This window comes from Vipera ursinii, assembly GCF_947247035.1.
Source record: "Vipera ursinii genome assembly, chromosome: 3".
Classification (NCBI taxonomy): domain Eukaryota; kingdom Metazoa; phylum Chordata; class Lepidosauria; order Squamata; family Viperidae; genus Vipera; species Vipera ursinii.
In genome coordinates, this window is record NC_139516.1 from 169,789,436 (window position 1) to 169,802,587 (window position 13,152).

The following is a 13,152-nucleotide window of genomic DNA, read 5'->3' on the forward strand; positions in this document are numbered from 1 at the left end:
ATCAAGTTTATTTGATAAACCATTTTTTATTTCATAGGAATGTTTATCCATAAATTAAGAAAAATGGTAACAGTACATAAATTTCTGATTTTTATACCGTCATATAAACAATATGTAATAAAACAGTAATGCTAAAAGATGCAATACAAACATGAAAATAAAATATATACATATGACTAATATTCTTGAGGAGTAAGCATCATTATGCAAAGTACAGAAAACAAGTAAGAAATGGTAAGCAATACAGTTAAGATTACTTTCTGTTATGTAAAAGGGAATTATATTGGATGCTTTGTTTTTTTATTTGTTTTGATCTATGGCTTTCCCTCATAATTTAATAATTTAGTTTATACCAACACTTCTTTATCCTTACAAACCATCTTGCTTTCCTTATGATTTTAAACTGTTTCATATATTGCCTTTTGTTCTTTAAACTTCTCACCTTTCCATTTTTGAGAAAGTTATTAACTCCACCCAACCACATCTTTTGCCTTCAACCCATTCACTTTTCCTTGTTCTATTTGTTATGAAAATCAGTCCTCATTCATTCTCTCTTCATCACTAAGCCTACTAAACATAGGTTTTTCTTCCTGAACATCCATGTGTATTCATCACCTATTCATTCTTGAGCATATGTCTTTTTCTTTTATCAACACAGTTAAAGGTCCCATTCTCACTGTATTAAACTTACTTTTATATTACTCTCAAATAAAGTAACATGAATGCAGAGAGGATGATAAGATGCGTGTGACAGTGAATGATAGACTCAAGAATGAAAGGAATTGTACGTATATAATATATTATTGTAATTATATCTACCTTTTCAGGGTATGTTAGCAAGGTAACATATATCCACTTTTGCTCATGTGTATAAGCATTTTTTAAAAATACAGTAATTATGTTTTCATGAGTAGTCAAAGAAATCGCATTTTTGGTATACAGTGAACCATCTTCCAGAATTATAAAATTGGGATTGTTTATGCCAATAATTCCAGTATCATTAAGACAATGTTCCATGTTTACTGTAAGAAAAAAGAAAGAAATGTTAAAACCAGTTGAAAAAAGAAAAAACATAGAGAATAATCCAAAATCACCCAATAAGTATATTTGGGAAGGACTTAAACTCTAACCCTCCCATTCTAAACAACTACATTGCTTGGCTCAATTGTATAATTTGTGTGTGTGTGTGTGTGTGTGTGAGAGAGAGAGAGAGAGAGAGAGAGAGAGAGAGAGAGAGAGAGAAGATGTAGTCCTCTTAAGGTATAAATAATTTAAAATAAATATATGCTTATATTAAGTCATAGCAGTTAGAACTTTTCTAGCTATCACTTAAAGTGATGACATTGTCAGCCTCTAGCAAGTTGCTGTTGCTGTAAAAGACTTTTACAAAACCCAGATTGAAATACCAGTGTCTACAAAACATGGGAGGGAGGTTGTTATCTCACCTCTGCCAATAAACATCCCCATCTTCAGTTTATGAGGTACATTAAAAGATACTTCTTTGCAAGCTTTACAAAATAAGTCCCACGTCTAAAGGAGACAAAGAAAATATACAAAGCATTGCATTAAAACACAGGTTTTCTAACACACACTATTTATTGACTAACAATATATTTAACCGAAAAGACAACAGTAGCTTTCTCCAAATAATTTGATTTAAGAGTCACCTTAAATTCACTAAATGTGGCAGCACACTTTTTTCTGTTTCATATTCCATTTCAAGGTGATCGTGCATTGAGAGTTGCCTTCTTTTCAAATAATGTAACTTAAACATACATTCGGCAATTCAGGTATAATTATTTTATTAGGAAGGCAAAATCTTTACAAAATATAGAAAGAGATGGTTCTCAGTGTTATCTTTTTTTCCAGCAAATGTGTTTGTTCATCCAAATTAGAAAGATTTGCCAATGATAAGTGGCAGGATGCAAAAGCAGACTATCCATTGATTTTGTTATTTCTTGGACATTATTTCATTTCTTTCCCTCTTAATACAAGAATTCATTAAAACGTATGTGTAATACATTCATGTAAAATACTAAAAATGTGCCTGTTCCTATGCATGTGGAGCAGGGAGAGGGGGGAATGTGTTGTATTTCTTTAGTCCAATCAAGCTATGCTTGAATACCAGGCTTAAAATGTTTGCTTATTCAGTGTATGTTTTTTTTATTCCTATACTGATGCATCACAATACAACAATTAAAAAAGAATACATTGGCTAAAATCTGTTTTATAATGTGTATATGAACATATAAGTTGAATCGTAATTAAAACCACAACCAAAATATAAAGGCTACTATTGGCACAATCAGCAAGTCGAAGGAAGATATCCTAGAGAACTGAGGCATAGAAAGGCAGCATTCACCTCCTAAAAATGGGGCACTGCAAGCAGCTTTTATAAGAACGAATATCTTGATTGTGTTGTCTATAGCTGGAAAAAACCAGAGCACCTAGGAGCCAAGCTATGGAGGACTTTATAGTTTAAAACCAATACTTTGCATTGCATCAAGAAACCCACTGGCAGGCACTGTGGTAGTTTGCAGAATGGGTATAATATGTTCATGACAATGAGTGCCAGACATTGTGTGTGTGGGTGTGCTGCATTCTGCTGGACTTGGTGCTGTTTCCAAATAGTCTTCCAAGGCAGACATATCCCTTACATTTTAATTTAAAATTTGGAAATTCCAGTCTAATCAGATCCGTGCACCACCACCTATTAGGTTTTCAGTTTCTCTGATGCACTTGTCCATCTGCTGCTATAAGGCCTCTGTGCAAAATGAATTGTGCAAAATTATTACTTTTATTATTTAATAACATCATGTTGTAAGTTCCATCCTTAACTTGCATCCTCAATGGTTGAAGTAAATATTTAAGTTTTTTTATCAGTACTTGTCTTTCATTATTTGCTGCGGATAAAGGCTTCTGGCTACCGATGAGACTAGTAAAGGAGATTCTTTTAAAGCTATAGAAAGGCTAAAGTTGGGGGAAAAATTGTTTCTCAGAGGCAGAAACTTTCTCACAGGAAAGAGGAATGATAGTCTGGCCCCCAAAAAGGAGGGGCTGGCTAGAACTCACGAAAGAATTTAGGGAAAGAGGTGATAACTGATCCTAGAGGCTTAAGTAATCCAGAGAAGAAGTGGGGCCTGTCTTCAATAAAACCTCAAGGAAGCCTTAACAAAAAAGACCATATCTTTTAGTTCAAGAAATAATATCAGCACCATAATTAATATCCTTGCTCATCTCTAAGTAGAAACAGGATTGTAGGGAAGCACATGCTTATGATAACTACATTAGTAAAAAGGTAAAGGTTCCCCCGCACATGCGTGCTAGTCGTTTCCGACTCTAGGGGCCGGTGCTCATCTCTGTTTCAAAGCTGAAGAGCCAGCGCTTGTCCGAGGACGTCTCCATGGTCATGTGGGTGGCATGACTAGACGCCAAAGGCACACGGAACGCTGTTACCTTCCCACCGTAGTGGTCCCTATTTTTCTACTTGCATTTTCACGTGCTTTCGAACTGCTAGGTTGGCAGAAGCTGGGATGAGTAACAGGCGCTCACTCTGTTACACGGCACTCAGGATTCAACCCGCCAAACTGCTGACCTTCTGATCGACAAGCTCAGCATCCTAACCCACTGAGCCACTGCGTCCCTTTTATATCCAACATGCCTTCCTCCTATTTTCCCACAACAAGCCTATGAGATGGATTGGGCTGAGAGGGAATGATTGGCTGAAAGTCACCCAGTTGGCTTTCATGGCTTTCATGCTGAGGCCTTTCTAGCCTGGAGTCTTAACTTCTAGACCAAACTGGCTTTCCTTGCATAAATGGAAACTAGAGATGTGCTTGTTTTTTCCATTCCTGCTAAGCTGCATCATATCATATTATATCCCATCACCACCATGCGCTTAGGCTGCATTATATGCAATTCTTGGTATCTGTTCACTTCTGAAGAATGGTTTTATAGAGACATTAGGAAGAAAGAAAAGGGAGAAAACTCAAGCAATGTACAGAGCAGCTTCTGAATTCAGAATTGAATGATGTTGATTCAGAAAGATTTGTGAAATTCAACTGAAATAGAAGAAAATAAATACATATTGAAATTCAAAATTGTCTAGCCTCCATCTGCTGATTTGGAACTTACTTCATAATATGCCTACACATTTAATCAAATTAGTGGAATGAAAAGAGGATCTTTTGCCATTTGATAGTTCCTTATGATGATTAGTATGACAGTCCAGATTTACATACTGTGATTTGGATTTTCACCACTGAGTCAAACAGGGTAACCTCCAAATCAATCCAGGATGAATTATATAGTTTTAAAAATACTAAATCAAGATCTAAACTAAATCTTATTGCTAATGCATACTGTTGGGCTAAAATAACTCCTATCTTTAAAGAATATTGTTGTGGTTTGTGGGATTTAACTTTCCTCACACTCTCCCTCATTCCAGAGTATAAAACCTGGAATAATGGATTCAAGTTACAGGAAGGCAGATTTTACTCAAATGTTACAACAACCTTTCAATAATAAGAGCAGTTCAATAATGGAACCAATTACCCATAGTAGTTATCGGTTTTCTTTCATGTAGGTATGGAAGTGGGGGATAGAGAGACATCTGAGGGATGTTTTAATTTGTATTTGTATTCCTAGCTTAACCAGAAAGCTGGATTCAATGAACTGCCTCCTTCCAATATTGTAATTCTAAGAGTTTCTTTAAAATGACCAAATAGTCTGTATAAAATTAGTGTGTATTTTATTTAACAAGACAAGGTGGCTTGGTTTCCATAAAACTTTGTAAAGGATGAGTCTGAATAAAAACATTCACCATAAAAGGTGGATCTTGTAAGCTGCTCAGAATCAAATATGGGGGATGGCACTCACTCTGTTATGCGGCACTCGGGATTTGACCCGCCAAACTGCCGACCTTCTGATCGACAAGCTCAGCGTCCTAGCCCACTGAGCCACCGCGTCCCTTTTGATTACATATACAGAAATAGTTAAATTAGTGTCTCAGCACAACAAGCATTTTGCAGGAGAGAAAAAGTAACTAAAGAAAAATGGTTAACTAAAGTATTGTTAAGCAGGGACATGGAGAATATAAGATGAAATCAGGAGAGCAATTGGCTGCAGATAAATTTTGTTTTCAATGCTTTTAGGACATAGGAATTTAGCAGCAGAAGACAGAATTTGAAGTTGAATTATGTACAAGTGATGAACATATAATTGCTAAAATGTATAAATTTATACTGAAATTTAAAATGGAAGATGTAGTGAAAGAATATATGATAAAATGCGCTAAACCTTTGGACGCAATGTTCTGATAAGAACAGTAGAAAATATGTGGTTAAGGATCAAATATTTATTTTATTATATTGTATCATTACATTACATTACATACATTATAAAAGAGATTTTTTATAAAATGATGTACCGTTGATATATAACTCCAGAAAAATTGTCTAGATTGTATAAGTTACTTCAAATTTATGTTGGAAATGTGGATGACATGAATGATCATTTTATCATGCCTGGTGGACTTGTAAAAAAGCCACTAATTTCTGGGTTCAGATACATACAATGATAAAAGAATTTTGAAGATCAATATTCAGCTGAAGCCAGAACTTTTCTTACTGGTATTAATGGACAATCAATTAGAAAAGAATCAAGAATCATCAATTATTTTTGTATATACTGTTGTGAGACTATTATATGTCAAAAATGTAAATACTCTGAAATACCACAACAGAGGAATGATTGGTGAAAATGACAGAACTAGCAAAGATGTCAAATTAAATGTGTTTTTTTTAAAAAAAACTTGTGATTGATGGGATAGAAAATTAGGGTAATTTATGGAAAGAAGAAAATTATAATCTTACAGAGAGTAAAATATAAATATATTTATAACTGCTGTCAAAATATTTTTATTTTTCTAATTTCTTATTTGCTATTTTTCATTTTGTTTCTTTTCTAATATTTGTATTTTTTATGTTAGAATGTTCTTCAGTACAATTCTATTTTTAAAAAAGATATATATACGAAAACAAATATATATATATATATATATATATATATATATATATATATATATATATATATATATGTAGGTCTAGAGTCTCGGGTTTCTTCCCGCGTTCCTTTCATCTTCAGAAAGTTGTGGCGCCGTTTCGACGAAATCCCATCCGTCATCATCAGGCCGGAGTGTTCCTCCTGCTGCTTTCAGGAGCAATGCGTGGTCTGTCTGCATTGCTCCTGAAAGCAGCAGGAGGAACACTCCGGCCTGATGATGACGGATGGGATTTCGTCGAAACGTCGCCACAACTTTCTGAAGATGAAAGGAACGCGGGAAGAAACCCGAGACTCTAGACCTACACATACAGACACCCGCGAGAATCTACGAAAACAAACAAATATATATAAACAAACATATATATATATATATATATATATATATATATATATATATATATATATATATATATATATGAGCGAGTTGAGCCTCACATAAATTTTATAAATAAATGTTAGCAGATAATTAGCAATACATCATTGTCATAATCCTTCTCAAGAGGAAGAGAATGTGGAAGAAAAGCAAGTATGGTTATCTGGCTTAACAGTATACTGCATAAATTGCTTTAATGCCTCTAACTAAGAAACTGGTTTATTTCTGTTAATAAACAAAGGAAGAAAGGGAGTTTGTGTGCTGTATTTTGGATAATTTCCTACAGAACCAAAGTCCTAACAAGAGGATCAGTATTTAGCCTCTCAATTAAATGAGCCTGGATCTTCACATACTATACTTCCTGTCCCATACTAAACTTAGTCCTTCTATTTTGGCCAAGAAACATTATGGTCTATGGACTATGAAAATGGATTCTGTCTCTTTACTGCTCATGAAGTCAATTCAGATTATTTTGAATGCTATTGACCATATCGTCAAGTTCTAAGAAGCATTGATAGCTCAATAAAAATAGATTGTAATGCATACTATTCAAAATTTCCTACTGTGGAAATATATTATTCAAATACTGTACTTATATTTTACAATAAGACAACAAAAGTCAAATAGTGGTTTGTTTTTACTTTTAAGTTCATGCTGGAAACACTAACTGGCCACATTTGATGACAGAAAACATATTAAACTTGAATTAAAGTGTAAAGTAAACCTCACACAATTGATAATATTTTATTGTTAAAGCAGGTGATGATGTCACATTTGTTTTTGTTTTTAGCCTAGCTGAGATGCAAGGATTTGCCCTACCTTGAAGGCTTCAGCTGAAACTACAAATCTGCTATTTTAACTAACCTAATTAACTGGAAAGTTTTTCTGGAAATACCTAAGTATAGAAATATGAAGTACAATGAATTCATCATATGACTTTTTATAATATTTTATTGTTACTGATTTATAACCTTATCATATGATGTCTTAAAATATTTTTAGGTCAGTGAGTTTGAGGGAAAGATGTATGCTTTGTTATTCCAAAATCCAGCCAGGCTTCATTCCCTTCATGACTTGTTCACAATCTCATTTTTTTTCCTAATTGTCAAAGGATTAGATTTCACTTCTGTTCATCATTCTTTTGTTTCTCTAGAATTTCCCTTTTGCATAAATACTGAGTGCTATTTCAATACTGTAAAACAGTCCTAAAATCAACATGCTGTAAAATTATAATAGAAAATTTCTCTATAGTTCTAATAAGTTTTTAAAAAGATATACAAATTCCAACAATTTGTCAGAATGGAATATCAACAGCTAGTCACTGATAACAAATTCATATACAAAATCAAACAGAAGCAAGAGAGATGAATACAGTTTCTATTTAATATTCCCTTCCCCCAAAAAGCAGATATTAATTTGTTTCATCAAAATACAACATATATTATCTGCTTTTACACTTCCCTGATTCACTTGTACTGTTACATGGAATAGAAACAATATACAATATTCACAGTTCAAAAATAGATGAACCAACCTTTTCCAAAGTTCCCAAAGTTCATTGAATTGCTTAAAATTAGAGATTTTTGAAAATGTTAATGGATACCTGGTTCTAGAAAACCATGCCTTCCTAGAACTGACCCAAAGAGTTGGGACTATACACTGTTTTTGTATTAGAAAACATGATCTACATAATCATTATCTGAATGCAGAAATATACAATTTTTGTTTCTTAAGAACCACATAAGCTTTGTATGGCAAATCAGGGCTGCACCACTGCACTTCAGGATCAGACACATCTGAGGAAATTGCAGAAGTTTTAAGCAATGAACTGAGAGTTGTAAGCATCCACAAGGTTTAAGGCTCTCATTTTGTCCTTTAATCTCCCAAGGTCCCTTAAACACAAAATATTCCAATATTCTGGCCCCACAGACGTTGCAGACTTTGGATGCCACAAAATGATCATGGTAGGTACCTGTAGCCCTGGACATCACAACTTGCATCTTTGTCTTATAACAAATGGAGCATTATCTATTTATCTATCTAAAATGCATACATGCACATGCACACAGAAGGACTCTTCTGATACAAAGACAATTATACATACATACATACATACATACATACATACATACATACATACACGTACACACACATGCACGCACGCACAGACACTTCATTCTCCATGGAGTACAAAAGGTAATATTCATTTTAGTATATCCTATTTCAGTTGCATTGCAAACTGGACGATAATTAGTAATGCTATTGCTACATCATTCCAAATTCTTTTCTACTCACCAATAGGCTTAAAAAAATTTGCAGCCAGATACGTCTATGAAAGATGTTGCTTTTATCCATCACTTCAGCTGGAAGTACCATTTTCAGCACTAAGCAATGTAGCTTTCAAGTCTATTGAACTAGAGATCTGTCAAGCCCAGTGATGTTTCACTGGGAAGAGAGAGTGAAATGAAAAAGTCAACCAGACTAATAAATGAACAACAGGAAGCAACAGGTTTATTATATAGAAAGTGAATGGGACTGCTTTTTTCCTAATTCAAGCTTTGAGTATCTACCATAAGGTAAAGTACTAGTCATTAACTCAGCTCTCCTGCTAAATTTGAAGAGGGCTTGTCCTAAAAGAAACTTGTGGAACGTGCTCAGTTTCATTTCACAGTTCTCATCCTGTTCTAAAATCCTGGAGGGAGGAAAAAGTAGGGTGAATTGGGACTAGAAATTGCCCTTCCCTCCTCAACTGCTAGAAGGAGATTGTTCTACATTTCATAGAATTCCACCAATCTAAGTTATGAGTGCTGGAATGAGCCTCCAGGTGAAACAGTTTTGCTTACCAATGAAGTCCTCGGTCCCCTCCATGATTAATGCCATTTGTTTCTTCTCTACCTATTAGCTGAATATAATATAACTCTACCCTGTAGAATAGACACAACAGCTTTCCTTCATATTCTCTCCTTTTTGCCTAAGGTTTTTGAATGTTCCTTATGAAACACTCATCTTTATTTTAAACATCTGCCTTATAATAATTCTTTATAAACATAAGAATAAAAATCTTGTTTCAGGGTTTTTTCAGAACTGCTATGGCTTGCCACTAATTTCAGTTAGCTAGGATGCTGCAAACAATATGAGGACAGCACTTTATGCTCTACTGCAGATTTCTTAACTGGGTATTCTCAGTTTGTCCTTGATTTCTATATCCAGTTCATTTTAGTTTGTAGAAATTAATTATTTCATCAAATTTTCACAATTTTGTATATATTGCTCCTGTTCCCACTACTTTTTTGCTTACTCTTCATTGTGTTCCTTTGTTTAGGTAAGGAAATATCTCTGAAACAATGATCCAATGGAGCATGGGTTGACCGGTTAATTATTATTGCCTTCATTTACTAACTTGGGGCTGGAGGCCAAAACATATAGGGAACGGTTGCTGGAATTGGGTATGTGTAGTTTAACGAAGAGAAGGGTGAGGGGTGACATGATAGCAGTGTTCCAATATCTCAGGGGCTACCACAAAGAAGAGGGAGTCAAGCTATTCTCCAAAGCACCTGAAAGCAGGACAAGAAGCAACGGATGGAAACTAGTCAAGGAGAGAAGCAACCTAGAACTAAGGAGAAACTTCCTGACAGTTACAACAATTAACCAGTGGAACAACCTGCCTCCAGAGGTGGTGAATGCTCCAACACTGGAGGTTTTTAAGAAGAGACTGGACAGCCATTTGCCTGAAATGGTATAAGGTTTCCTGCCTGAGCAGGGGGTTGGACTAGATGACCTCCAAGGTCCCTTCCAACTTTATTATTATTATTATTATTATTATTATTATTATTATTATTATTATTATTATTATTATTATTATTATTATTATTTCATCTCATTTTGAGCTTTTATCTAACACCTAACTCTACACTTTCAAGATATCTGTACTGTTTCTCTGTGATGTGGCTGTCTTTCCATTTCTTATATATGACCTGTTGTTGTTTATCCCTCTTTAACACAAATGCTTTCATTGCATTGTCAAGTTTGTATGCATTATCGTCAATATGTAAAATTAGACATTTTATAGAATATTTAGGAAATCTATATAATGCCACAAATGGGACATCGAAGTATGAAACGCTTACTGTTTCACACATTTCCTAGGCATTCTACGCAATGCCAAAAGGCAAACTAGTAAAGTATAAAACACTCTCTAAAATGCCATTGTAGCTTTCCTTGTTGCAACAAGTAGGTAAATACTAGTAGTATTTCTTTTTTCATTTTCATATATGTTTTTCAATAAAGTGTTAGAGTTAGGGTTTACCCTTACCCTAACTCTTTTCATGACTCTATTTTCATACTTTGCCTAAATAGTTCTTATCATTCTGCATAATGGCTAGGTATTAAATAAAATGCCTAGGGAAGGTATGTAATATATTAAAATAACACAGACGTTTCATATTTTGCCTAAACATATCTCACATTCTATAGATTTCCTAAGCATTTTACACTATGCCAGCAATTCATACATTGCCAGTAACATATATATTGATTTCAAAACAGGAATCAATGTTTTAACATACAGTGCAACTCTTGGTCTCTTTTCATTGCTTCTGTTTCATTTGAATGAATACAAAAAAATCTTCCAATTGTTCTATTTCAGTCAAATCTGTATAAGAGCTTGAAGGCCATGAACTTCAGGAGTCAGGGTTCTTTCTGATTTTTCTTGGAATGGTTTAAGAAACCTCATTTCAGGAACATCCCTGATTTTTGTAAGATTTCTGCCTTTATCTGTGTTCCTTACTTCTAGAGATTTATCAAATGTTTAGCAGTCCTTCTGAACTGCCCCATCATGCAGAGGACAGACAATGATCTGATAAGTCAAAATTGTCCTGCCAACATCATTTGTGTAGACTCTGATTCAGTGGTTGGATTCAACGGGTTCGCACCACTTCAGGAGAACCAGTAGCTAATTTTTTGTTGCCCAGGCCCAGAATGGACTTCTGGAAGCAGCATCCACACAGAGAACTGGTTGTTCACATATTTGAATCCCACCACTGCACTGATTCTAAGTATTTGGGGAGAGAGGTCCCTTTCCAGGCCTTTTCCATGAGCTGGAAAGGTACTGAAACAGTAAAAGATATGATCTGAAGAGAAATCAACATTGCACAACTCCCTTGTAGTGTCCCCTCAGGTATTTGGTTACACCACTTCCAAGCCTTTTACTGTGACCCTCATGCTAACCCTTATGCGATGGATGTACAATTATCCTCACTACCATAGTCACATGCAAAGAAGTAAAAAATATTAACCAGCTTAAGTGTAATAAAGCCCCTGGTAGTGACAGTTTTCCCCCCTGAGCTAATGAAATGCAATCCAATTCAAATTGGTGGACCCTTGTATCAACATTTTTATTCTCTTGCATAGGCCACACACTAAGATTCTAGAGCAGGGGTGTCAAACTCAATTTCATTGAGGGCCGCATCAGCATTGCGGTTGCCCTCAGGGGGCCGGGTGGGTATGGCCTGGGTGGGTGTGGCCTACTGGGTGGGTGTGGCTAGAGTGCGTATGGCCTACTGGTTGGGCGTGGCCAGCTCTACATTGTTAGCATCAAGGGTGCCTATGGGGGCCTGGGCAGGAGTGGGACAGATCTGAGGGTCTCTGGCAGAAGGAGGGTCTCTGGGCCAGGGCCAAGGCAGTGGGGGCTGTTCCCTCACCGTTTCCAGGATGGCTTCGCGGGCCACATGAAACCACTTCGCAGGCCAGATCCGGCCCCCAGGCCTTGTGTTTGACATGTCTGTTCTAGAGGACTAGAATTGTTTCCTTATATAAAAAGAGGGACAGGAAAGATCCAGCTAACCATAAGGTAATGTAATTTATTGAACATCATTAGTAAACTATATGCCAAGTACACATTTACCACACTTCAAACCTGGGAATAATTGACCCACAGCAGTCAATTATTCAACTAGGCAGGTCTACTACAGACGATTGCCTAGTGCTTCAACATTTGGCATATAAATATACAAACCAATTTGATTTGAATTTATATGCAGTCTTTATTGATTTCAAGGATGATTTTGATAATATCCCAGGGGTAAAATGTTGAGGCATTCTGAGCAGATCCTCTACAGATAAAAGACTTTTGTTGCTAATTCATAAACTATATGATAAAACTGGCCTTAGAATAAGATGTAACCAGGGAGGGGAGCAGTCCAAATTTATTTAAAGGTAGAACAAGAATGCATCCAAGCACCATTGCTTTTTAACATATATCTCAACTCTCTGATTAAAACTCTCCAGAGAGATGGTGTCCATGCTCCTAATTTAATTGACAGGTATCTCCCAATTTTACTCTATTTTGATGATGCTGTTCTTCTCTCTTCAGACATGAAGTGTGCACTGAGAATCCCAGCATTCTACTGTAATAAGGAACAATTAATCTATTATGACAAATCTAAAGTTGTAGGGTGGGGTTTCTAGCAAAAGACAAAAGCACCAATGGATGATTGATTCCCATGAACTGGGACAGATTAATCATTTTTAAATACTTGGTCATAGTATTTCAGGCTTCCAGGAAATTAATACTCCAGGTAAATTATGCCATTTCTACTGCCCAAAAGAGCACACAAGCAATAATTAAATTTCATAGCAACAGGGGACAAATTACATTCCAACAGCAGTTAAATCATTTATTGCTGAAACAGTTGTTCAATTATTATATGGAATACAAG

The 13,152-nt window shown here is 35.4% G+C and overlaps 1 protein-coding gene across 1 annotated transcript in view; it reads right to left on the reverse strand.

Annotated features, from left to right (window-relative positions):
* The window catches only part of LOC310637674 (desmocollin-1-like), a gene marked incomplete at both ends in the record, with an annotated part of 64,228 nt that overhangs the window by 13,998 nt on the left and 37,078 nt on the right, over positions 1–13,152 (reverse strand). Inside the window, 2 exons of the mRNA XM_083358176.1 lie at positions 892–1,022; positions 1,446–1,530. Coding sequence (XP_083214302.1) covers positions 892–1,022; positions 1,446–1,530 — 216 coding nt within the window. The remainder of the gene's footprint in view (positions 1–891; positions 1,023–1,445; positions 1,531–13,152) is intronic.